The 27,789-nt window shown below is 42.4% G+C and overlaps 1 protein-coding gene across 1 annotated transcript in view; it reads left to right on the top strand.

The window, feature by feature from the left end:
- Nucleotides 1-5,871: 5,871 nt before the first annotated feature.
- Nucleotides 5,872-27,789, top strand: part of MOXD1 (monooxygenase DBH like 1) — a 54,358-nt gene continuing 32,440 nt past the window's right edge. Inside the window, exons 1-4 of the mRNA XM_075497347.1 lie at nt 5,872-6,159; nt 17,777-17,923; nt 19,393-19,560; nt 19,687-19,770. Coding sequence (XP_075353462.1) covers nt 5,872-6,159; nt 17,777-17,923; nt 19,393-19,560; nt 19,687-19,770 — 687 coding nt within the window. The remainder of the gene's footprint in view (nt 6,160-17,776; nt 17,924-19,392; nt 19,561-19,686; nt 19,771-27,789) is intronic.

Raw genomic sequence — 27,789 nt, 5'->3', positions numbered from 1 at the left:
AGTAGCTTGCAGGTCCAGCTGGAAGCTTGTTACAGTGGGAGAATACCTACGCAGAATAAACCCAGCTTCACTGGCAACCCTGTTTGTGTTCAATGTAGATGGGGGACCGAGAGCGGGAAGGTTTGTGGGTTGAACTTGAAGCTGTCTCCGAAATGCTGAGCCAGCAGGATGGGCTCCTAGGGAACATTACCACCAGCACAAGTAAGAGGAGCTGGAAAACTCTTCTGTCTTGATCCAAGGCCAAGGTTGTTCAAGAAGAGGAAGGTGGAAATAAATGTTCCACCTGTGCCCCCGCCAGTGCCAAACATTTCCTTGGGCACACACGATGATCTGGCTGCTCTTAAATATTTGTTTAAAGTATTTAACTTCGAGAAAAACCCCTTCAAGTTGGGAACACCTGTTTTGTCTTAACCTACGCGATTAAGGTGGGAGAACAGAGCATCGTGCTTATTTTATTGATGTTTATTGAAGCTGCCCTTAGGAGAACAGCAACATGGCCATGTAAATACACCAGAAGTTGCGTATTTACCGTTCCTATGCACTCCTGTGTTTTTCTGAAAAGATATCAAAGGCATTGACTAGCTCTGAGAGGGGAATTATATGGCTCCATTGTGTCTTCTGAAAATGGAAGCCCTCTGAAAGCGAGATATCAGCCGAAGTGGGGATACAAGCTCTCCAGCATTTCAGTATATATTTTTTCTGGCATTTGCTCCGTTACTTCATCTTTTGGTCTTTAAAATTTTATTTTGCCCCTTGTCCTTTTTTCACCCCATTTCCCAAATACTTGAAAATTAGTTTTATATTGTGAAGTGGAAAATGCCTACAATTTAATTGATCGCTGTAAACACAGTAACTGCATGAAGGCTTTTATAAGTCTTTTTAATTCTCTTTCTATGCATTTTATGTACTTGTTTTGCATTTTTCTTTTCTTTTGCTGGAGGTGGTAGAGAAGAAGACACAGTTGGTTTTGCTTTCAGGTTGGCATACTGAGGTGATACAAATTCTTCTTATGAAGTAATATACATTAATCACCAGAGCTGGAAGCAATGTTTGGCACCAGTGGGTACAGAGGTGGAGCATTTCTACCCTTCTGTTCTTGAAGCAGCTTGACCTTGGCTCAAGTTAGGATAGTTTTGGAGCTCTCCTGTGCTACCTACAACCTATGTTTTAAATGCTCTGTTAATGTCAAACTAGTATAAATAAAGACTAGTATGCTTTCAGCTATTCTTACGATGAGTTTGGACTCATGTCGGTTGATGTTTTAAATGACTTGCCCAAGGACAGAAAAATTAAATCAATATTAGAAAAAAATTATTTCCCCGATCCTGTGCTCGGGGCACTAGCAGAATGATTTAGCTTTCTTTTCCACCCTGGCAGACTGGTTTCTGCAGACATTGCCAAATTTCCAAATACCTTGACTCAAGTTCATAAAAACTTCTTCTCTTGGGAGAGAAAATTGGAGGGCAAGAATTTTATTAGACCAGTTGGAAAAGCCGACAGGCTTTACAGCAAAGAGTCTCTCATTTCTCTTGGTTGTGGTTGTTGTCTTTTCCCTTCTTTTACGAGTACCTCTGCAAAAGGAGGCACTTAGCTGCAGTCAGTCGTGCAGTGTAATACTGGGAGCTGATTCACAGCAAGCGCCTCAAGGGGATACCTCAGCAATGGCATTTCTACACCGTCTGTCTCCTCAGGTGCGGGGAAGAATTCACTCCCTTTCATTTGAATTTAACTCAATCTCAATTTTTTTACTTTTCACTGAGTGTACCTGTTCCAGTGCTGATGTTCCCTACAGTGGAATACCTTTTAACATATGTACCTTTAAGTGCAAGTACCATTGTAAAATGGTTACTTATGCTTCATATATATCTTTACTAACTTAATGCACATGTAATTACAATTCTACCTGTCTGTCCAGCTACCTGTCACACAGGGCATACACAGATGCTCTTTGCACAGGTTTAATAGCAGAAATTTTTTACAGTAATTGCTATGTACTGTTCTTCACAGCATTACTCACAGGTACTTGGTGCCACGCTTGTATGTCATGCATTTGCATGCGTTTCTTGCAGGACCCGAGAAGGTCCTTACACAGACTGTTTCAAATGTTTCTATACTAATTAGACAAGGGGTGTCTGGTGGAGGAGTGGTCTTTAGGTAGGCGGTGTGTTCAAGGGAGACAGTCATGTTGTTGCTCTGGATGAAACGCGGTGTCACTGTGGACTCCAAGAGGTTTTTAAGATTTGGTTTTTTACACAGCTTAATTAGCTCATTGGCTGAGGGCCAGCTTTCTTCTGGATAGTCACAGGTTGTTGTTTCAGCTGTGCCATGTTCGTTCTTTACTTATGGTTTTGGGAATTGATGGGTGGAGTGTCTCGTACAGCAAAGTGCACTGGTTTCTATCAAAAGATGTCTATGTTTCTAGCAAGTTTTTAATCCCTTATAGATCTCGTGCTTTTTTTCTCAAATATTTGTGATATGAACAAAAAATGCCATTTTTTAATCAGTATTCTAGTATATGAACCATGCTGTGCAATGGCGTGAGGGAGCAATTGGCAAGATCATCTTCAGTAATGGCAGTAAGAGATTTTACAAAGAAAACCACTCACTGAATCTTTCTGTGCTTGGTTCGGTGCCTGCCTTCCTCTAGAAGAGAAGCAGTGTGATTGAGTCCAGCCAGGAGAAGGTGGTGATCCTATGTCGCCCTGTGCTCCTGCCAGCAGCATTACTTCTAGGACAAGGCTCAGATTTAGACTGTTTTTTCTTCATATGAGTTTGGTCTCTTAATGATGCAAAAAAATCTTGGTGAAGTCACCAAAGTCTCTTAATGTGAGTTTTGGGATCGTACTACTCTGCCCACAAAGTGCCTCTTCTAACTCTACTAGGAAAGTTTTATTACATGAGTATTGTTCTTAGAATTATAAATAGCAGTGAGTTGGAAAAGGTTGGTTTCATCACAGTATTTGTAGATCAACTGTGCAGCTCTGCAAAACTGTTTGGATGGTTTGTTTTAACGGAAAAGTATCTGCTGGAGATTGGAAAGCAATAGGGCTGCTGTTCCTCCACTTCTGCTAGTCTAAACGTGGCCAGCGTGGTGGGATGAGCAGTGCTGCTGAGTGCGGTTCCATTGCTGGAAGAGAGGTTACCAGCACCCCCAGGTTTTGGTAAAGGGTCACAAGGGCTTTGGGAATAGAGGCTCCAGAGCTGCCGAGCAGCAGCAGACTGTGTGGAGAGATGATCGTTCAATCCCATGGGAGATTTCAAGAACTCAAGTATTGTTTCCATTCCAGCTCTCAGCTTCAAAATGTCATTTTTCTCCACAAAAGAAAATAAAGCCAGGGAGCAATCTGGGGTTAGCTCCAGAGCCGTGGAACAGGGATGTCCTGGCCACAGGCTCTGCCGGCACAGGACACTCGCATGCCAGGCTGTGCAGGGGCTGTCTGCCCTCCAAGGCCCCTGCAGCTCACCAGAGCACCAGGCTGTTACCCGTGAGCGTTACCACTTTTACCAGACCCACTATAACAAACCTCTGGCTTTTCTGAGATACTGCAGTCTGTCCGAGTCACTAGATGATCCTGCTGTCTTGACTTTTGGCTGAATTACTGGAATGATCTCAGCTGACCCCAAGTTTGAGTTCATTAGAGCCTGTTTGCTCTAAGAGGAGCGGGGAGTTGGATGGAGGTGCAGGGGGTGGAGGCCAGGCTTTCTGTACGGGGAGGTGTGCAGCTCTTACTGACGACAGCCTCTACGGTGCACACCTACCTCCAGCTCGGCTTCCCTCACGGCACCCCCATCCCGGCTGGCTGGGGAACCCTGTTTCTGCTTGCTGTGCTGTACAGCATAGTGCGCTGTATGGGATAGTCCGGCATCCTTCCCTATATAACAATATCCCATGTTGTGTACAGGCTTCTAAAATGTTGTCAGTGCCATCCTTACCAAAGTGAGACTTCATGGAGTACTTTAAAATGATTATTTTCCATTCTTTTGTACAAACACACAACACATGCTATAGAAACCACTAGTGAGACTTGGTGCCCACTGTTGTGGTTGAAAGGCAGCGATCCTGCTACCAGCTGTGTAATTCATTCGTTCTTTCTGAGAGTGAAGTTGCTGTACGAGCTTGTCATGTCCACATGATTGAAACTTTATCTCAGGGTTTTTCTGATGTAAGAACATATTATAGAGGCTTATAAGAAAACCAAGAAAAAAGCTGAAGAAGTTAAGAAACATCCTTCATTCCTTCTTTGTCCCTGCGCCCAGAAGACATAAACATACTCTTTTGTAACTGTCCTAAGGATCCCCTCTTTAAGACGCAGTTTTACAAAGGGTGCGTCCCCCCAGTTGAGTGCTGAGGTCACACCTTTGGCCTTGAGAGGTATTGTGCACTTGCAATTTCTCCTTAAATTAATCCACGTCCACTTGTAGGTGTCAGCAATTTTTTAGAAGAGAATCCAAACACTCAGCATCTCCCCATTTTCTATTTCGTCAGTCATCTGAGTTTGTACCTTTGAAGTTACTGCTGTAATTGGGAGAAAGGTCACACCAATCCATTCCCTTTAAAAATAATTTTCATTTCACCAGTACCTAATTATTGTTTTGCTCTTATTTCTTATGATGTTTTAGGTGAAAGTAATTTTTGGTGCTTATCATTTTTTAAGCATTTTCTTTTCTAGACGTTGTTTTGTAGTTTGATGTATTCCTCACATCACAGTAGGTGGTGATATCCTGGAAGCCCCAGCGATACTTCTGAACGATTTTCATGCAAAAGTCTAAAAAGGAAGCATTATTAATTTCCCTTATGTACTAGTTTGATCGGTTTTCATAGAATTAATGTTAAATTTCTGTTGAGTGCCACGCTCGCTCTCTTTCGTTTAAACATGAACAAAACACATTTCCAACAGCGTAACTTCATCTCAAAACTGATTTCATATTGCTTGGAGCTTTCAAGGGCCAGTACGACTTCTCGTGGACCGTGACCTTCCCGTTTTGGGTGCTATGCTATTTTTGCTTTCCACCCAGATTTGCAGGGGGCTGGGGAACATTCCTCCAAAACCATCTTTCGGCTCTCTCCTTCCCTACCGAAATGGCGGTGGCGGTGGGCGGAGGGGAAGTGGATGCAGCCTCTCTCGCTGGTGGGTCGGGGACCGCACGGCCAGGCTGGCCGAGCCGTGCTGGCACCGGGGACGGGTGCGGGGGGTGTCAAGGGACACGCGTGGAGTTTTGAGCTGTGCTTTTGGAGCCGTCTCAGTGCAAATCACTCTGGGGGTCCTCGTTTTCCACTTACGGAGCAAAAATACCTCTCCCGACGGGGCATCTCGTGCTTAGCCATCCGCCCGCGGCACCGTGCTCTCAGGCTCAGTGAAGACGCGGCTGAGAGCTGGAAAGCGCTCGTTTGCCTGCAGGCTTCCTCCCGCGGGCTTCTTCCACTGGGGTGAAAGCTCCCGTGGGGCCGGGGGGGTCCCCTGCGAGCAGCGGGAGAGCCCCGTCCGCCGCCTCCTCTCCGCTTCCCGCGTCAGGAGGAGGATTTTCGCTCGCCAGCGCTAACTCCGAGCGGCTCCCCGGGAAGCCCCCGCGGGAGCCCGGCAGCCGCGGCGAGCGCACGGCAGGTGCTGCCGGCCCGGCCCCGACGGGCGGCGCGGGGGAACCGGGGGCGGCCGCCAGCGCCGGGCCGGGGCGGGGAGCGAACTCAGCGGCTGCCGAGGGCGCGCTGCCCCGACGGGGCCGGCCGGCGCGGTGCCGCCCGCAGCGGGGGCGGGGTGAGCGGGGCACCCGGCCCCCCTTCTCCGCGCACACACACACCCACACGCACAGACACGCACACGCGCGGCCGGGCACACGCAGAGGCACAGGCGGCCGCCGGTGCGCGGCGGGAGGATGCGGCGGCTGCGGCCCTGGGCGCTGGTGCTGGGCGGGCTGCTGTGTGCCGGTGCCGCCGCCGCCGCCGCCGCCGCCGCCGGGCCGGCGCGGAGCTACCCGCACAGCGCGGTGCTGGACGGCGCGGCCGCCTACCGCCTGCGCTGGGGCCGCCGCGGCAGCGCCCTCGCCTTCCGCCTGGAGGTGCGCACCCGCGGCTACGTGGGCTTCGGGCTCTCGGCCAGCGGCGGCATGGCCTCGGCCGACATCGTGGTGGGGGGCGTGGAGAGGGGCCAGCCCTACCTGCAGGTAAGGCCCGGCTCCTTCCCCTGCCCGCCAGCCGCCGGCGCCCGCCGGGGGAGAGCGCTGCCCGCACCCCGCTCCCCGCCCCGCGTCCCGGGTCCTCTTCGTCCGCCCGCCTTCCCCCTGCTGTTTCTTTCCCGGGACGCCCCTCTCTCCCTGCCCCTCTGTCTTTGGCAGCCTCCTCGCCCCTCATCTCCGTACCGCCTTGCCTCTTCCTTCCAGCTTTTTGGTTATTCCTATTGTTCTGTGTTCCTCTCCCCCCGGAGGAGCTCTTCCTTTTCGGTCCGCTCCCTGCCAACCTTCCCTCTCAACTTCTACGTGGGTTTCGTCAAAGGTGTCAGGTTTCCTTCCTCTTTATCCAGAAAATGCAACAGCCCTTTTCTCTCTCCTTGGGCACTCTCTCCCTGCCGGCCCTCTGAGCCTAGACCCGAGGAGGAGAGGGGAGGCATGGCAGAGTCTCTCCCAGCGAGGTGGAGAAGGAGGTGGCAGGCTGAGGGCGGCAGAGGTGCGTTTCCCCTCACCCTGCCGGCCAGCGACAGAGCTTGGATGTCCTGGTGCCGCCTGAGCTTCCTCTTGGTAATCCCGCCGGCGTGAGGGCCCGATCCCACTGGCTTCCCAGCCTGGCCACGTACTCGTCTGCTGGGGCACAGCCGGGGCTGCTCCCGCCCGCGGTATTCCTCCTCTCCTCACCTGGAGGTGTTTTGACCCAGATATTGAAAAGGATTTCCAGAGTAACCACTGGGGCTCCTGGTACTTGTCCTTGGTCTGGTAGAGCAACCTCAGAGGAGCCCAACTGTATTGGCATAATTCTCTAGGTATGTTTCTGTGGTCGTCTAGATATTGCCGGGGCTACGGCTGGGAACAGGCGTGCAGGACAGAAGCTCCACTGGTGCTTCCAGTAGAGCATCCCCTCCAAGAGGCACTGGTGGCTGGTGGGTTAGGGGCCGTGAGAGGGGAAGGGACTCACACCTTTGGTCCCCTCTCAGCGACCTGAGATCCAGCCTGGAGCAGTTGCTCTGGGGCCGGGGGAGCAGGGACACCTTGTCCCACGGGTGAGTGAAAGGGCAATCAGGCCCGGCATGACGACTTGTCACCCCCAGTTGCCTGAATAATAACTTTTAGAGAGGCAATTCAAGAGCAGAGAAACAGCCAGTTGTTAGGGTATGGTCTAGGAGAAGTTGTCTGTCTTTTCTTCATCGTGTTAGAACTAGTCAATCTTTGAAGCTGCTGCTTAAATTTTGCGAGATTTTGCTTTAAGAATATGGATTTTTACCAACATTTCATCATAAGAAAACTAAATGCTTAGTATGCTCCCCCTACTATTTGTCAAGATCTTATAAAATCAAACTTTTTCCAGAAAAAGGGAGTTTTAAGCATAAATATTTCCTTTTTTTCCCTGTTAGTTCACTATGTGAAGTTTAGGCAAATATTTGATTTATCTAATTTCAGACTGATGATTTTCAGAATTTTTTTTTCTCCATATTTCAAAAGGAAGATAATTTTCCCAAAAACCTCAGTCTAAATAAATCACTAATAATAATTAAAAAAAAATAACTGTTCTGATTATCAAGCAATGAGCTCTTAGCTCACAGAATGTAATGCTTGCTGGAGCCTTAGGTTTCAGAAGATACAGCTATTAACCGTTAAAAGAAACACAAACTTTGTGCTTGCTTAGTTCATAGATCCTGTTAGGGTAAAGCAAGCCTTTTAGAAAGGCATCCAAAGCTAGTGTAAAGACGTCCAGTGATAGAGGATCCATCGCTTCCCTTGATAGTTTGTGGCAATGGTGAGTCTTTGCTATTCCTGATTTCCAGTATTAGTTTGTCTGGGGTCAGATTCCAGCTATGTATTTTCTCTACTATATTAAAAAGTCTACTCCCCCCCCATCTCGCCTCCATAAAGTTATTTATATGCTGTAATCAAGTCACTCCTCAATTTTCTTTTGCATAAAATAAACAGATCGAGCTCTTTAAACATTCCACTGCAGGACATTTTCCCCAGCACTCAAAGCACTTCTGTGGCTTTCAGCACTTCTCGCAGGTTTTCAGCATCCTTTAAAAATGGCTTCATACAAATTCCATTCTTCTTCCAAAGATTTTATTCACTGGCATCCCATGACAAATACAACTGAGCTAGGAAAGGGAAGGACTGTAGCAAGACCCTCCTGTTACAGAGCACCTGATATTTTTCCTGAAACACTAATTTAGCAGGCAAATATCTGCTACGCTAAGTGCTATGAGTGATTTTGTTGCACTTTTGAGTAGGTAAGGCACAGAAGAAACACTTTGATCTGTTAAGCTTGCTCGCAGCCTGAGGTTTTCTCCATCTTCACTTTTTCTTCAGTTCTAGGCAGCAAGGTTTCTTTTTAAACTGGAATGACGTCTTTTGAAAAAGTTGCTCGGTTTAAATATTTCCCTACTTGAAGGAAAGGCCAGAAACAAAGATGATGGAGAAACAAAATTTGTGCAAAAGCTTCTTCTGGCCAGTCAGCAGGGATTGCTATAAAATGAATAACTTGTTCTAGAATGCTATTTCAATAATATCTAATTCTTGCCTTTACTGGACATGCAAATACTTAATTAATATTTTAATTAAAATTAATATTTTAATTAAAAAATTAACTAAATACTTAGTTAATATTTTAAAAACACGTTCTGTGTTAAGTGTATACCATCATCATTTACATTATTTCCTACTAAAAAAGAATTTTTCATAGATAGTACCCTTGAAAGTATGTGGTTTTATGCCTAGCTGCACTCTATAAAATATGTACAGCCTATAATGAAAGAACTTACTTTTCTTTTCGGTTTTAGAAATATGTTTTTATTCCATGATCATCAGTTGGAAAATGTGCATCGTGGTCTAAACTCTTAGAAGGGTCATTTTTTGGTTTCTTTGAAAGTTTTGAGATGCTTGTTCGTGGCCTGATTTTCAGAAGATGTTCTGAAACACCTTTATAGCCTTTCAAGTGGGCATTGAAGTTGCTAGCCTCTTGGGAGAATTTAGCCTCTTTCCCCCCCTTAAATTTTCTCTCCTCCTTTAAAAATAGAAAGTGTTCTCGGAGGAAAGAGTCCTCTTCTGGGAGCAAGCATGTAAATGTAGTTAGACTACAGCCGTCAGTAAAGGTAAAAGCAGATACTCCTTAGTCTGTGGAAGATCGGTGTATTGAGGTAGAGGAAAACTTCCAGACAGTTTTCAGAGAAGAGAGAAAACATTTCCTCTGGCATTTATTCTTCACCCTTACAGAGCAAGTAGATGCTATTCCCACCATCAGCAGGCAGTGCTTTCCTTGAAAAAATCTGGTGACTCAAAGTTCTGGATAGCTGAGATTGGGTTTTACTTTCTCAGTTTTTAGGTGTATCCTGAACTTGGATGTAATAAGTTATTTGTTTTGGTTTGCTTTTCTGTGTTTGAGCTGTATGTAAGCTAAAAGGGTGTCTGGCATACTAAGTAAAGGCTAAAATGATTTGAATGTCTGAGGTTTAGTTCTCTCTGAATATGTCAAGGTGAAAAGTGTTTCGATGTCATGAGAGAAGAAGAACAAACCTTCATGGTGTACCAGAGTAGTTTTTTGGAGAACATTGAACGATCAGAGAATTATACATTTACTATCCTAACATTTCTGAAGTTGGGTATTTGGAATGGGAACCTAGACATATTTTGGGAGGATGTAGAGGACGTAGCATGAATACACGTATACATACATGCATAGCTTTACTGTATAGTCGTGAGGGACACACCTCTACCAAGCAGAGGGAGAAAAAGAGGGAGATCAGTGAACAAATTATTCTAGCATGTTACCGAGAGCCCTGTGGTGGTGACAGTGCGGCAGATTATGTGGGGTTGGGTGAGCGTGATTGAGAACAAATAGAAGATGTCAATGGGGACTGGTGTTGGAAAGCTGGGAGCTGCCTTTGTCTCCATAGGGATGGGGTGGACTTGGAAGGAGAGTTCATACTTAGCAAAATGTTACCTTGAAATATTGCCATGGTCACTTGCAGCATGTGAACTCCCTAAGAACTCTTCACAGAAGTTCTTGGGGCAGCCTTAGCTTTTGCATCTAGTTTTTTTTCCTCCTTTTTTTTCTTTCTTTTTTTTTTTTCCCCCTAAATGCATCCCTTTTGTGCTTATGAATTGACACAGCATGCATTTTCATGCTAGACCCATGCCTTTTCCTTGGTCTCCACCCCTGTCTGGAATTGTGCATCCCCACCCACAGCACGTAGCTGCTGAGAGCCCCATTTTGGGGAGAGTAATCCTCCTTGATGAATGCCTATTTTGTGCAAGTTATACAAGAGGGTTGCATTGTTAGAATCTTCTGTTGAACTTGCACAAAAATAGTCCCCACTCAGGGTGAATAGGGACTGTGTGTCACTAAAAAGTACTTTATTATTCATTACAGCCTTGCTTGTTAACTGTCACCCAAACCAAAGAATATCTGTTATCAAATGTATCCCATAGAGTTAGCTTAATTGCTCATAGGGAAGCACTTGGAAGAGATTTTAAAGGACAGAAAACAGTGAGCATTCTCTGTACTTAACGATAGGCTTCTTTTAAGTGCCCTCATGCCAACGGCAACAAAAGAAGTGTTTAGAAAACAACTTGAAAGGCACCAAGAGAGAGATGCAAAGTGAGTGCCACACTGACATATCTCAGTTGGTGCTTTGTTGGAGGTATTTCATGCCTTTGGGCATTTGGGCAAAATCTCCAGATGACTAATGAGTCCCTCTTGGCTTCGATGTGGGGCATAAAGAGACACTCCAGTGTACATCTCCAGTGGCTGGGTGCTTTGTAGTTCCCTTTCAGGGGTACAATAGTTAGGACAAGGAAGCAACAGTTGGTGAACAAAAGATGAGAAGAATTCTGTAGCTCTTGTATTTTGCAGGCTTTGGGCGGCTGTTTTTCAAGGGTTTTTTTGTTCTTTCTGGTATTTTTTCTTGTCCTTTGGATTTTGGAAACACCAAGAAAATGAAATTTTCTTACAGCTCCTCAAAAATCAGTATCTGGGGCAGGATGGAAATGTAGCCACCATGAGTGATGCAAAAGCTTAAAGTAATGGGGGAATGATTTCATTCTCAGTAGAAACAAGTATCTTAGAAGTAGGAGAGGGAGGAGGGGAGATTTTTAAAGGCACATATAGAGATTTTGGGAATAAGTATCACTAATAGGTGTGCTCAAAAATCCCTTAAGTGTTTTTACAACTTCCTCATAATTGAATTAATTAAAGTAATTAAAACAAGAATACTTATACTGGTTAAATGTGGCTCCTGTGTAAGGAATGTTCCTTGTGATAAGGTATAGTTGTGAGATTGAATCATGCAGTATCCCCTACTTACAGGTTTTCTTCCCCTTAAAACACATTGCTACATGTTTTGTCTAGTCTGCTTGTGTTAGGACAGCCTTTAATCTAGCTTTATAGCTTCTGATATAACTAGAATATAACCTCTTAAATCAACATTTATTCTTGATGTGAAGACTCGGATAGGTCCTTGGGACTCTGCTGCAAAGTCAAATTATTCACGCTGATACGCGATGTCGTATTTCAATTTCTAACCGCTCGTGCTTCTTACACCTTTTTGTGGTAAGTTAGAAAGCTCTCCACATTTCAGTGTTTTTCATTTGTGTGTGGAGAAAGCGATATTTTTAATCTCTCAGGAATGCCACAGAAACCAAGGGGTGTCACTGCCAGCTGCAGGCTACCGGGAAGCCACCCCAGGCAGCATTTAACTAGATATAAGAAATACACTGAAGTGTATTCAAATTACTTACAGTTTGAATGAGGAAAGATGTGTCTCTTAGTTAGTAGTACACCTGAAGTAAATAAGCCACATTTACTCCAGTGTAATTCAGTTTAATTGGAATTGTACCAGGAATTGTGTACAGCTTCTCAGAACTGTCTGCAAGAGTGAGATCCAGGCTTCCTAGCAAGGAGTGAATCACTTCATACTAATCTGCTGTGTAGGTAAAAATAAATAAATCAGTCAGTAAATTAATTGCCAACAGACTTCTCATAGGGCAGCAGCTGAACTTACTGATCCCAGGAACTTCTTGCAACTGCTTGATTGCTGTCACTGTACCCTTTCTGTGGATAATTTTTCATTTGGGGCCAATCCCAAGATTGGATCAGTCAACTGGAATGTTCTCAAGGTATTCTCATACAGAGCAGTCATGCTTTCAGACTCCTGCTTTGTATTAGTTTTCTGTGGGTGGGCTCTGTTTTTCCCTAACATAAGAGCATAGTAAGATCTTTGCCTGAAACTCAAGCTGAAATTTATTTGAGGTTGCAAAAAAGTTTGGTTTGCTTATTTGTAAACTCATACTCTGTTTGCTTCTTGCCAAATACAATGTAAAAACAGCTTCTTTTTGGTGGTAACATCCAATGTGTGCTGGAACCATGAGCAGCAAGATTCCATCTAAGTTGAATGCAACAATAAAAAAGAGAAATGGTAACCACAGTTATTTTTTTGGAAACCCAGAAAGGCATAGCTTGGTGCTTATTTCAAACAAATGTTTTGGTCAGTTCTTTTGCGTACTGTAGCAATTTATCCATCCTATTTGTACTCAGATAGATCCCCTCCTGTGCCAACTTTCATCTTGGTTACAGCTTCCTGATTCCTTTTGCCAAACTTGTCTTCAGCCCTGGTCTTAGACATCAATTTGGTAGTTTGGGGATGTTCAAAACTCCGTGGGTTGGCTACAGACCATAGGCGAGGACTAGTTGCAACACAGGTTGTTTTTCCCTCATTTCCCGTTCCCGGCTTGTCCCTTTACCTGCTTGTAAGTGTTAAATTGCTGCTGAAATGGAAGCGATCTCCCGGTTAGAGAAGGGCAGGACATATAAATCCCGGCGGCAGAGCTGCTCGCAAGCTGAGCCCGCAAGGCGATTGCTGGACGGGGCCACAGTTTGAGAGTTATTTTATGCTTCTTGAGGTTGAAAGGTGCTGCATGCAATTTAGGATGGGAAATGGATACCATAAACAAAACAATCTTGTACATTGTAAAGATCTGGGGAGGGAGTCCCGTAAACACCTGTTCAAGTCTGGGACGACAGCTGGTGGGGCTTTCGGGGTCAGGCTTCCCTCTGCAGCTGTGCTTACATTCTCGAAGGAGAAACCAGCCTCTTTTCACATCCTTGAGAAATTATTCTCCCTGACTGTTTGGAGAGCAGCAATCAGAAACCATATATGCCGCAAAACATTTTTTTTAAGAAAGAGAGTGGTTAATGGGATCTGAAAAACAGTATAACATGATCGGCTTCACATCTGGAAAAGAACATAAAGTAACTTGTACTGTCAGGAGGATTTTTCATTTTCCATATGTTGTTTCACCTTCTAGGTAATGTGAGGAAGGAGATACCTAATTATTTGACTGATTGCACAACTTAGTCCAGAATTTAAAATGCCATTTTATGCAATGTTATCAAAGGGAGTACAGAAACTTTAAATGTTTCACATTGTAAACAGTTTACATAAGCAAATTATGAAATAAAAATAACATCTTTGTTATTACGTAGCATGATCAATAACACTTCTGAAACTTTGTTTTAAACACTTACTACTTAAATAACTGAAATAAGATATTCATACTAGAAAAACAGAGTCATTTCACCCTTATCTTCTCTTTCTGTAAAGCTTACACTTCCGTAAAGTTGATGTGAAATTCGAAAACTTTATCTTCATTTAATGTATGATATATACTTTTGTGTGTATCAGAAACTGAAGAATCTGGATGCAAGTGCCGAATGAGCACATAAATCCCTGTTGTCAGGTTTGTGCTATGAGTGTTTCAGAAATTCAGTTTTAAGGACTTGATAATTATTGTAGATGAAATTCAGGGGGACTTGTATCAGTATAATCTGTCCTACAAAAGACACAGGTTTTCTAGCTAACTGTATGGGGTGGCAAAACCAAATCTGTGTAAAAGAGGTCACCACGTTAGAGCCTTTTCCTACCCAGTAGGAAGAATAAACTGTTCCAATGCGAGGCACATTTCAGACCATCTGTGATAGATATCGAAGCACTGTAATTCTGTTGATGAAAATGTCACACTCCTTTCTTTACAGAATTAAATGAGTGAAACTTGTGAATTTAGATCAGTTCTATGTTGCAGCAGTCTGGCCCTGAGAGAGTTTCCAAACATACTTAGATACCCTCAGTGCAGCTGAAGCCCAGATGCCTACCGTCCCCTCTCTGGCCCCTGGTGGGTCCATCCTCTGTGCTGTCCTTTGGCCTTGTAAGTCACTTTTCAAAGGCCTTCAGAGGTGCCCAGCTTTCTCCTTTGACTAGACACAAGGACTTAAATGGAGTGTAGGCTGTCCAAATGTAGTGGTTTTGATTGCATTTGCACCATAGGAGCAGGACGTTCATTTATGATTTTTCTACTCTGAAAGGAAGCATAGGAGATGTATAAAGATACAGACATATATCTATATAGATACATCTACAACTAACTTATTATTACTGTTCCAAGATGCTGCTGAAAAGGATGTGGCATCACAGTTTGTCAGCGTGTCTTCATTTTTGATAACCTCCTTTTGTTCATTACATTTTGTACACAAACACGTCTTAAAGGCTTTTAAGCTCTGATGAGTAAATTGAACAAATTCTGTGTAGTTTGACTTAAAATCTCCTCTGTGAACAGAAAGACATCAGTATGTTTCCTTGGCAATGTGGCCTTATTTTGTTTTAAAACTGGTAAACAAACCATTTTCATGTGAGAGGTTGAACAATCGAATTCTGAGCTGTTCAGAAATGTTTTTGTTACATTATTTGATTTTATTTTTGTGATGAACATCTGGATAATTTTCAACAAAGGAAATACAAATAGGAGTAGAGGCAGTTCGCTAACTCCTAAATAGCTCCTGGCAAGCGTACTCACACTCGATTCCTCTGGGGCAGTCCCACTGCACTCAGTGGAGTTGTAGGATTTGGGGAATAAACGGGCACCTCTGTCTTCCTGGGCACTACATACATTTGCTTCCCAGCTATTCTCATCACCCTGATATTCAAGGGCTGTTTCAAGGTGGTGCCTATCAGGCAGAGCAAGTAAGTAGAGACAAGGAATTAATTACTTCACAGAAATTTTCACATGGGAAAGATTAACGTTAGTCAGTCAGATTAGCATCTACCCACAAAATAATTTAAGGCGAGTCAGCGAGCGAGGTGCCGTTCAGCATCGACAGCCGGGGTGGGCAGGGAGCGCGCGGGCAGGCAGCGCTGCGAGCGCCCAACGCAGCTCTCCCAACCCAGCTCTCCTCCGGTGGGGAGCAGCGCGGTCCTCTCCTGGGGCCGGGGCTGAGGGCCCACCCTCCCCAAACCATTCCCTGGCAGCCACAAAATGAGCCCCTTGCAGTGAGCCAGAGCTGTGACCTGTCTTTGACTGTCACCCAGGCGAGTGAAATAATTACGCTGACGGCCACGTTATCAAGGCGCATCTGAGCTAATACCTGAATTACACAACTTCTTCGAGTTATTTTTGCATTCTCCCCACAGGCTCGTGGAAGTCAGGGCTGTATTACAAGAGGTTATTTTGGTTACGGCTGTGTCCTCTAGACTTGTTAAGAAATGGTGAAGTTTACCAGCAAAATATTTGAGTGTGCACCCCTAACTTGGCTTCACATTTCTGAGCTTTCCTTCACAGCGGTTTCAAGCAAAGACTTTCAACCTGTTCACATGAGGAAAAGCTATTCTTGAATTTGTATTCCTCAATAATTCATTCTTATGCTCTTGTGCTTATTCTAATACAAGGGTGCCTTCCTCCAATTTAATGTAACATTTCAGCAAAGATATCACACTTTAATAAAAGCTGATGTTCACAAGGTTACATTTCTCATCCAGACAAGCCCTTACTATTTTTAAGTTGGAAGCGGAGATTCCGTAGAGGAGTGTTTTCAGAGCAGGGATGGTATTGCGTGTAAATGTACGCTGCCTCTTTCCAAGCTCTGATGCAGGGTTAAAGTGGAGCTTTTTGACCCCATAAAGTACCCATCTTCAAGTACCATCCCAGAACAGGCCCATTATTTCCCTCTGGAAAAGCAAATCCAAAATTCTTTCTCTAAACAAACGTAACTCATCAATTCCCTGCCTTTCAGCATACAACTCCAGGTCCCAGAGCCCTCTTCTGCTCTTTTTGGTGATTATTTTTCCATGTGTATATTCTTTCACATATGTACTCATTCATTTGTAGTCGTGAGAAGTGCTGACAGGAAATGAAGGATCTTTTTGGTACCTTCCAAAATTTTTGAAATTTACACTTGTTCCAGGACTGAAAAAATCCAACCCGTTTCAGTAGTTTTGGCAAGACAGAATTAAACCTGAGTATTTTCATACTGATAAAAAATGGTCAGCTTTTTACCCTTTCCTTGAAACTGCATCATGACTGAGATAATTTTATACAAATTTTCATCCAAATTAATATACCTTAATGAAATGTTTGGGCATGCAGTCGTTATTTGTACATCTATAAAAGGCAGACCAGCTTGTGAACTCTGACTGGTGTGCATGGGGTCTCTTGCACACACACGGATTTCTAGGGTGGGGTTAAGCTTAAGATTACAGCTCCTAAATGATCCTTTAGTGGATTAATAAGGTATCAGCTACTTTTACCGGTATCAAAATACTTGGACATAACATTTTACAATTTTTCAGCTTGGTTACCTCCACTTTAACAAAAGGGGAAAGCTAGAAATCTCTCTAAAAGTGAATGGAGGTCCAAATAGCTGCAGAAGTGAACGCCTTCCAGGAACAGCCGGCACTGCATTATTCTGCAAGGATGCTGCACGATTAATGGTGTCTGCCTGTAGCCTGTTTGGCATGAGAAATATATCTGTTGGTTAAAAGGCCCCCTCCCCATCCCAAACCAGGCAGAAACAGCCTAAACCTCAAAGGAGGGCGACCGGAGGAGGTGCATCTGAGGTGGTGGCGAGCCCTTTCCAGGTGGCTGGGGTGGGAGGGGAGGGAGGGCTGGGTCCCAGCTGCGCGGGGCCGCAGGAATTCGGGGTGAGGAGGTTAATGACCCGGCATGGCTGCAGCCGCTCCTCCATTGTACCGTGCCTCTGCTGAACCCCAGACGGGGAGCATCTTTCTTACAAAAAGCTCCCCCCGCCCTCAAAACCCCAACCCAACCCCAACCCAGCACCTTTTGTATGAACTGAGCACTTTCCGTGCTAGTTAAGCCGTAGGGTTTCTGGTTCTAGTCGACGTTCATTCAAGAGGTTTGCTTTTGTGGGGAAGAAAAAAGAAAGAAACAGTTGTGGTGATGTGAATATTGAGTGAAATTCGTTCTCTCTGTAATTTCCCCTGAAGTTCATGACACCCCAGTCATGATAGATTAGGCTTCTGGGTTGTTGGGTACAGCCTTTATTTCTGCAGTTACGTACAGGCAGCGTGTTGTGAAAGTTGCTCAAGACGTTCTTTAAGCTGCTTATCAAGGAGACTTGCTTTCCTGAAGAATTCTAATCAAAAAAATGTTCGGTGCCACCTCAAATTTATCATTTGATACAAAACTGTGATACTTCAACGTTTTACATAAAGATGTGTTTTAAGAGGCTTCAGCATTGGACATCAAGTTTTATTTTTAATTTAATATTAGATATTAATAATGGCCCACCTTTTATTTTTGACAGGATTATTTTACAGATGAAAACAGAGTACTTAAAAAGGACCCTCAACAGGATTACCATCTGGAATATGCCATGGAAAACAGCACACATACAATATTGGCTTTTAGCAGAGAACTGCACACTTGCGATACAAATGACAAAAGCATAACGGTAAGAGGCTCTGCCTATACGTAGAGAGATAAAGTAATTAATACAGGCCAAATGTATACATGCTTATGAATCTGGTTATTAAAATCTCATCTTAGTAAAAGGACAGAATTAGAGAAATTCACTTTCTGAAACATCTGTTTGGTCCACTTAAAATAACCGTGTAAAATACTTGTGCCAGTTTTATTAAGCCCTTATATTTGAATTTCAGCTTTCTTTGTCCTTCTACTTTAATGCATTATGTTCTTTAATTTCTAACACACCAAGTGAGTGCAGGATTGAAACAGGTACCTCTGGGCCATCGAGGCCCACATCCCACAGTTACAATCATTCAAGAGCTGCCAACTTGAGAAACACTTTTTAGGTCTTACACTAACTTGTAATTGATCTTAAAGATAGACTTTTTAAAAAGTTTGGAGCAGATATATTTAAAGTATATATTGGTTTTAGTTCTTCATTCAAAATTAAGAAGTTGAAGAGTTTTATGATAAAACTCTTTCCATGGTAAAACACTTTTCAGGATAAATTCTCCTGTTGCCCTAGGGACTGCTGTACTGTTTCCTAAGCATAATTTTAAATTATATGAAGTTGATGACTTTGTATTGGAAATGACAGATAGGTTAGAGAGATTTGCAAGATTTTCTATGCTTTGGCTTGTTTATTACTCATTTTGGAAGCATTGCTATAGTAGTTCAACCCTATTTTCATTATCTGTGTTTTCGCAATATATGCAATAATAACAACATGAGGAGCTGAAAGATGCAGGAAGCAAACCACAGCTGTATAAACTGCCAGGTTTCCAGGCAGTCAATAGATCTATGGTTTTCACACCTGCTCCAAATTCTCAGTATAATTTAACATTCTGGGACACTTCAGGATTTATTAGAGTACTTTGTCTCAAGGGTGATTAGTGCAATCTGAGAATGGTTTACAGAGAATTGATCTGTGCTGTGGCTGTAGATTGATTTTTAAGATGTAAATCTGTTCTGTAATTGAATGCCTGTCTTCCCTATCGTGTAAGGACAGCAGTTCACAGAAGGTATCCACATCTTTACAGAGCTGAGCCTGGAAGAAGTTTTTGGGGAAAACCTTCTGATTGCTGGCCAAATAAGTGACCTCTCTAGAAAAACTTTTTTCATGTGTTTAGTCGGTTACTCTTTATGAGTCTGTTCTGCTATATACAGATATGAATTAAATTCGCAATATTAATGAAGGAATCTATCAGAGAGAGATTCAACTTCTGCGTTATCTCCAATGAACCCTATGAGTATAAAACGTTATTAATTTTAAAGGCAAAGTTGACTCCTTAGGTGACTCTCCTCTGGTATACGTTGTCATTGTTCAAATACAGCAACACCGACATCATACCTATCACAGGAGTTATGTGAACTATGTAAAGAAGATATTGTTCCTATTCCTTATGGACTTTTTGGGTGGGTTTTTTTTGTTTTTGTTTTTGTTTTTTTTCCCAGGAGAGCACAGTGCGGGTAATATGGGCCTACCACCACAAAGACATGGGAGAAGCAGGTCAAAATTACCATGGGTCTAATCGTGGTACAAAGAGTCTACGTTTACTGAATCCTGAGAAAGAAGAAGTCTTATCTGCCTCTTTGCCATACTTTGACTTGACAAACAAAGACGTAAGTTACTCTGGGTTTTGGGTTTAAGTGGAGATGAGGATGAGGTTGCAGCCAAAGCTTTGGGCTTATGCAGCAGGGTAATGAGACTTCTATAATATTGTGTTCTTGCCCTTTTTATTAAGACAGGTGCCTGTCCCAGACAAGGATACAACATATTGGTGCCAAATGTTTAAGATTCCTGTACAACATGAAAAGCATCATGTGACAAAGGTGAGTGATTCTGACTGAGCACATTTAGAGGAGCTCAGATAACGATTATTCTGCAAATCGATCATTGCACTTTCAAAATCTGTTTCACTACTTACTGGAGTGAAAACAAGACCTCTTGTCTGTCTTCACAAACATGGGTCAAGTGTATGTGTGTGTGTGTCCAGGATCTGATTCTGGTGTGCCCTGACAACCGGCACGCGCAGTGACAGAGCCCCTTTCTTTCTCTTCTCCTACGTCCTCTCTCCCTTAAGAAAATGAGGTTGAAAATTATTTCTGTTCGCAAACATTTTTGTAGACTAAGTAAGTAAAGACTAAGACTAAGTAAAATTGTCTAAAAGCATGGTCCATCAAGTTTCTACTTTTTTTATATAAAGATGTCATGAATTTCTTTTCAAGGAGAATTAGGACAAGAGGAAATGGCCTCAAGTTGCGCCAGGGGAGGTTTAGACTGGATATTAGGAAATTTTTCTTCACCGAGAGGGTTATCAAGCATTGGAACAGACTGCCCAGGGAAGTGGTTGAGTCGCCATCCCTGGAGGTATTTAAAGGACGTTTGGATGAGGTACTTAGAGACATGGTGTAGTGGTGGTTTTTGGCAGTGTTAGGTTTATGGTTGGACTCGATGATCTTAAAGGTCTTTTCCAACCTATATGATTCTGTGATTCTGTGATTCTGTAACTTTTGATTAAAAAATAATTAAATGGTGAAGTTCGGTCAAATAAAGGGCCAAATATTTGATTCCAGTCACCTCTCTTGCGATGACCACAGTGGAGTTATGCCTTGTTACATCACATGAGCACAGACTTCGTTATTTTCAGCTGTGTAAAAGCCAAATATTATGAAAACAGAGATGGATGTTGTAGTTTATTTAAAAATTAACGAAAGTATGTAAACATCTACACAAGGTTCAGCAGGATCCAAGGTGATTTCAAAACACGCATGCATAAACATATTTTCCTATAACACATTTTCTAGCTTTTCTTTCAGTTTGGAACTGAAAGCTTAAGAGTGCTGGGGGAAAGATGGTTCTCACATTCCTTCCCAGAAGCAATATACTGAAGACCTCCTAAAAGAGCAACTTCTTATTGTTGTTCTAGACGGCTTAAGATAGCACAGTGAGATAGCTCTGGCCCTAATTTTTATCTTTCTTTGACCCCATCAATGCTTTTAAGTATAGAATTCTATTCCATTTTTTGGATTATTGTCAGCCATATTTCTCCAATGCATTCAGTAAGACGGAAATTTTAAATTAACTCAGAGAACTTAACATGATCTCCAGTGCATGTCTGAGAAATACCTGTAGTTATTCTGAAATATTGTGCATTTCCGCACTTTATCAGAATGAAGAATTGCAAGGTCCAAATTTCTGCCTTCAGGTACTTGATCTTTAATCACATTTGAAACTTATGACAGCTACTTTCACAGATCTGTATGAAAAGCAGAATTTGCTTGTAATACAGTATGTATGTCAGGATTCCTAGCTTTCTGCTTTCGAGTGAGAGCGCTTCAAAATGGTAGTATCAGAATCATGCTTTCCATGTTAAGTTTGGTGGAAGCTGTAGATATATGCTGTTCTGCTAAAAAGTTCTCTGGAACTATTTATTATTTATATTTTCTGAACTTATTTTTTAAATGTTTTGCCTCACTGCACATACAGTTACTCATTTTGAAAAGAAATTTTGGTTGGTTGAAGCTAAAACATGATTTTAGCTCAAAAATACACTGACTAATTTTTCGGAATAGTTTTATATTCTTTATTTTTATGATGATGTATAAAGAATATTATAATTTTAGAAATCATATTTTGGAATCAGCAATTTATTTGGTTTTTTTTTTATAAAGTTAAAAATTAGAGTAGAATCTGCAGCAATTTTCCACCTTCAGAAAAGCAAACAAATTTCATCTTGCCGCTTAAAAGAGTTTTATCTCTCTAATTTGTTTAGAGAGATAAAAATGATTACAGAAAGAGAGAAGAATTATGTAGGAACACTTTCTTAGCATTTCTGTTCAGGGGCACAACTTATATTTTCATATACGTGACTTTTGTAGATGACACACAGAGGGTTGTTGTGGAATTGTATCTGTGCGCTCTTGGAAACAGATTAAACATTTCCTAAAGCTTACTGATACAAAAGGATGGGGCTTATGGCTACTCAGGAGGATATTAGCTATGCAAACAAAGATTGAATTTCACAAAGGGGAAGACAGATGAATTATTTGGCCTGATCAAACTGTCTGTGCTAGTTAAATACTTACGTAGATGTTGATTCTGGATTCCTTCTGTAGCACTGTTTTCATACAAACCTACACATCTCATTTTTGCAGACAGAAAAAAAAAATTAGAAAATGGTACAAATTCATCTCAGGTATAATTCAGTCTACTTATGTAGTGTACATGTGAGCTGACTTTGGCCATTTCTATCCTCCTGTATGATTTTGTGGAGCACTGAAGTGCAGTTCAGCTCTTGTGGGACAATGTGTGCCATCAATACCGTGGAAGTATGCGCTTGGCTGTGCGTGTCTGTAAATCTGCTGGTGAGCTGGAGTCTCAAGTGGGTGCAACAGCCACAATAAGAATTTTTTTGATACTGTTCAGCTATTCTCTGTCATTCCTTTCTTCCTGAAAATTGCTCTGAGCATTTTATAAGAACGTATTTTTAAAAATACCAGTCTCATCAGGAAAGCACAATATTTTAATGAACGAAACTGTCTGAGAAAAAATTAGACCTGTCATTAAAGGCAGAGGCCAAGACATTTAATCATCTCTGGTTAACGAATGCCAGATTCGGAATCCAGATTCCAAATTAAAAAGGATTTTTTAACTTCCATTGACCATGCATTATTTTAAAAAAGAGTACCTCCATGCTGTCAGGCAGAACATATTCAAAGCATTTAAAAATATATTTTGTAAATACAATCTAGTGGTTCTACAGCTGGGTAAGTGATAACACTTGGTCTTAGGGTGCACCTACAGTAGTGTTTTAGTTTGGATGAGAAGCACGCTTTTGAAGTGAATCTTGAAGTTATTCTTGCTTACTTCAGCGTGGTTACTGCAATGGAGCAGTCGTGGAGCTCGTGAACTGAATCTCTTTTGGTGACACTCAACAGGAGGGTGTGCGCCAGGAGCACGACAGAAGTCCCCCAGGTGGAAATGGGCCATCGGTCCATGGGACCAGACTGGCGCTTGTACAAATAAAACATTTCTGATGCTGGATAGTGTGGATGTCAGGACCACATCTTTTTCCTCTTTTGTGCTTTTTTTTCTCATGGAAAAAACATCCCCCAAACTGAATGACTCCCTGGACGATGAGAAGCTGTTTTGCAGATGTCCCAATATACTGCCTTTGCCTTCCGGGTAGCTCAGGCACGGTTCTCCACCTGATTGCTTGCGTGAGCAAGCTGTTGATTTGAAGTGAATCAAAAGGCTTGTTTGGGTAACGATTGGAAGGTCTGGGTTCTTCTGTTAACACAAGGTAAAGAAATAACTAGCATAAGAGATCTCAAAATTAGTCGAAGGTAAATTATGTAAGATCATATGTCTTTTCTTTCTCTTTACGTAATATTCATGCTACTTTCCAAGAACCTCAGGTAATGAGAAACAGCATATTTTCATTGACTGTTCTTGATCAAGCTGCACTACATGACATGTAAATTGTGCAAGAGATAAGACTGTAATCTTGCGTTCATCTCATAGGTAGAATAAGGACATGGATAAGTAGTTTCTCCTTATGCTGCATTTACCAATAGAGAACAGAGCTTCACTGCGATAACGGGGCACCCAGCCAGGGTTAGGACTTCTCTGTTTAATCTTCCTTTGTTTCATATCTCTTGCAACTTCTTCCCTAGGGAAGAGATTGCATCTTCCTACATGTCTCTACAGTGCCTTCTGTTACGAGATCTTCTCCGATGCCTCCGGGAACTCCTGGAGAAATAACTCACAATAACATTACGCCTGCTAAGCAATGAAACAAAACGAGATGATTTCTCAATAGCTAGGCATAATAGTGATAAGAGTTACTCACATTACAACCAACACCAGGCACCGAGCTGGTTTTGTGACTCTGACAGAGTACATCACTGCTCAGCTTCAAGCTGCCTACCTGGCTGAATGGTGGCTGCTTGAAAATTTGTTAAACTTCTACTGATTTTCCCTCCCACGTGTTTTTTGTTAGCAGAACCAACTATCAGGATAATAGGTCAATTTTGAAAATAACAATATGTGGAACAGATGAAAGAGATTGCTTGGAGGTAATCGCAGGCAACTATCTTTCTTCAAGTCAGCTGTTTGCAGGATGGCTCCACAGTGGTCCTGGAGCGGTGGACCCTGCCGGCTCTTCGCGTGGGAGAGTGCACATCGCTGCCTGGCTGCAAAATCCTCCTGCAGCTACATGTGCATTGGCCTGTTTTGCTGCTTTGAGCTTCAGGCTGTGCTATGTGCCTCAGGCTTACTACCCTACAGGGATTTTTACTTTTCTTACGTACGGAAGTTAGCCGGGAGCTTTCTCAGAAGTAGCTTTCTTAGAAAAAAAGCATTCCACCTCCTAGCCCAGACTTTCCGGAGATGGGTTTAAGGTTATTTCTTGCTAGGATTTTTGCAGTTCTCTGTAAATATCGGTATTCTGACTGGTCCTGAATGTGCCTCTTAATCGCATCCCTAAAGAAAGTTCCTTGGTTTCACCGACTGCACCTGGGGAAGGACCTCCGCTCCAGCAGGACCTCTCAGAGAGAGGGAGGGAGGGAGGGACCCGCTGGTAGAGCAGACACACAGGCATGTCCATGCGCCGACCTCTGCATGAAAAGGTTTCTGTCTCCCTGCTGAAGCCAGGCGGAGGGCAGCTCCCCGGGTGCGGAGAGCCCGTGCAGGCAGAGTCACTGCCACGCCAGGGCCGGCAGCCGGGGCTCGCGGAGCGAGAGGTGCTTACTCAGAGGAGCACGTGCTGCAAAGGGGCGTCTCTGCAGCACTCTCCCTCTTGCAAATCGCCTGTGTTAAAAGTCTCTTTCTTATTGCTCTTTTGGTTTAAAAAAGAAGTTACTCAGTGGCAGCACGCTGGAGCTTCTGAGATCCTTTAATTCTTGTACCGTCGAGATGTCTGATTTTCGTGATTTTCAGTGTGCGTGGATATGTGTGCTGACACATCCCTCTCTGCTTCGACAGTTTGTAAGACTATTTGTTTATGGGTTTTTTTTTCTGCCTATTTTCTGAATTTATTTTTTCTTGCCATGAGCTGGCATCACCCAGACATTTACCAGCAGCATGAAAATGAAAATTTGTTTCACATTCATGAGAAATACTTCCCAGTATTTCGGTAAATACAGCTTTTGCTGTATGTTCAAAGCTTGTTTTTACTGCTCTTTCTACTTGTGGTTCTACAGATACAGGGTTTCTTTAGCTTAGATTTCAATACTCCATGTCTTCCATTTGTTTAATTTAATTGTATTTTGCTTATTAATGTAACTGCATCTGCTAAAGATTCATTACTTTAGCTTTGCATTAACCGTAGGTCTCGCATGTGCTCCACTGTTTTTTACACTGCAATTAAAAAAACCTTAAGATACAGTATTTCCTCTACTGTCTCTAGATTTTCTGTGAATTCTGTATACCTGTGGTCTCCCACTACACCTGACGAATTGTTTAATGCCGTGTGTAAACTTCTGAAAATTTACAGTATTTACTGGTGAAGGAATGGTATGTATATTCTACATGCCAGACGAACCATCGATTTGCGTGAAGCTTTCCAGCTTCGGTGTGTAGCATGTCCATGCTAGTTTGAACACTGTAAATTTTCCCTCTTTATTTTCTTAATTTCTTTGAAATACACTGTGTTTTCCTCAGGGAAAGTTCCCCGGGCTTCAGTAGTAATAATCCCCATAGACAGAAACATGTCGGACATTGAATTTCACTGTTAAGAGTAGAAAAAATGGTTTATATAAAATAACAAATACAATTGGGTAGTAGGGTCATTTGGCTGTATCTACATGTCTTTTCTCTAAGAATTACTCATTTTCCTATAGTTCCAAACTTTCTGGGTTTTTTTGAAACTAGTATAGTCAGAGAAATACTGGCAGAAAGGCTGCAATGCAGATGTGCTCAAGAACATAGAATACTTCAGATTCTGAAGAGAACTCTTTTAATGGAGCATTTGGTGTTGGAAGGGAGGAAGCTCTTAAACGTTTGGATGCCTGTATAAAGCAGTGCTTTCGTGTGCGTTATTTGAACCTGCTTATGAGAATGGTTTAGCGCTGCTGAAATGGGGAAGAAGCCCCATGCGGGGGATTAGACTATGTGGTCAAAATTCAGTATCTCTTAAGTACACCTCATGCATACTAAGTTAAACTCAGGCAACATATTAAAGACAGTAAATTTCCAACCACGAAGATGGGCTTCCTCTCATCTAACTTGACTTATCTACAGGTCTGAGCCAGCCGCTTAAATGACCTTAAAGTGGCAAAAATAGCCGTTTGTGTCATCCTAGGGGAGGTGTCTGAAATACATGAGCTCAAGCATCCCCTGTATGGTTCAGTCTCTCTCTCCATCGACTGAAGAGAGAACCCAGATAACCAGTCTGTATTAGATATGGAGCTCTCAGATGGATGAATCAGGGGCCACGTGTCCCACCAAAAAGGTCAGGGGACAGAAGAGACTGTGATAGGAACAAAAATTGCAAAATAAAACTTTTTATTTTAAATTTGCCTTTAGGAAAAATGGATTTTTCTCAACCATAACCCTATGTAACTTTTTGGCACTGAAGTTCGGATGTGACTAGTGAAAACAGGCCAAGCATATCACCAGAAAAAACTTAATTATTTAGCATTAACTAAAAAGCGTTACATTGGGCATATTTTTATATAAGCACCAAAGTTTTCCATTGTTGATCCCCTCGGAAAAGGGAGCCTCTTTTCAGTTAAAGAAAGGCCTGTATTAGAGCACCCCAGCAGCTGCTAGTTAATCTTCACGTTCAGTTTCAGAGCAATCTCTGATAGGGAAGTAAAAACTCCAAAAAAACTTGTTGCCAAGGGTAACTCTGCTTTTTGACAGTGGAATGCTTTAGTAATACCAAAGACCCCAGTGTGAAAATACAAAGGGACTCCAGTTTAAGAGACTGATTGATTGAAAGCCAGAAGGGCAGCTTGTAACCTTCAATACCTAAATGAGGGCACTGATTTTTAACTTGAGTGATACCAGACAGTAACTGCTTGTTGTTCTCTGGCTTGAACTTCTACGTTTTGCTAAATGTGATAACTCTAGCAAATTGCATCATGCAGCCTGACATAAACAAATGTTCTGTATTTTCCTGTATGTTCCCCTGCAAAGCAATTTCAGCCCTGGTAAATTAGATTGGCAACCAAACGATCATCTTACGCTGCAGAGCTTGCAAGCTATCTGCCCTTTGATCTGGAGGGCTGTCTCTTCGGTGCAAGCCTGAATTGGCCCATTAGGCTTTGCAGTGTTAAAGAATCATATAACTGAACTGGCTGGAAATTAAAAGTTTCCCAAGCAACTGTCTCAGGAAATAACAGAAATACCATCTTCTCTCATATGCTGCTAATTATTTCATAAGTAAAATTATTTCATATATTATTTCATTCTGTGATCAAAGATGAAACTGCATATGACCACAGATTTTACTGTCACACCAAACTTTATATTTCTTAGTGGAACATATTCTTATTTTGCTGTAGTCTTCTTTCATTTCACTTGTATATCTTTACAATAAGAATACTTAAACTATGCAGCTATTGCTGCATTATTCCATACTTGGTACGCAAAAATAATCTACTTCAGTTCTGTCATCAGCAAACTTGAACATCTAGTTAATTTAATCCAGTTTCTTTGATTTTTCTTTTTTTTAATTAAAACAACATCCATCCATTATGGCAATGTATCAACTATGCCAGCACGTGGTTGGAAAATATGTATTTTATATGATTTTCTGGTTAAATGAAAGCCAGAAGTTATGTAATTTCTAGTAACATACAAGTGTTAGATGACAGGAGCCTTAACTTAAAAGATGACCGATG

This window comes from Mycteria americana, chromosome 3 (genome assembly GCF_035582795.1).
Source record: "Mycteria americana isolate JAX WOST 10 ecotype Jacksonville Zoo and Gardens chromosome 3, USCA_MyAme_1.0, whole genome shotgun sequence".
In the NCBI taxonomy this organism is placed as follows: Eukaryota; Metazoa; Chordata; class Aves; order Ciconiiformes; family Ciconiidae; genus Mycteria; species Mycteria americana.
Note: the sequence above shows the minus strand (reverse complement) of the source record. Positions and strands in the feature narration are given on the sequence as shown.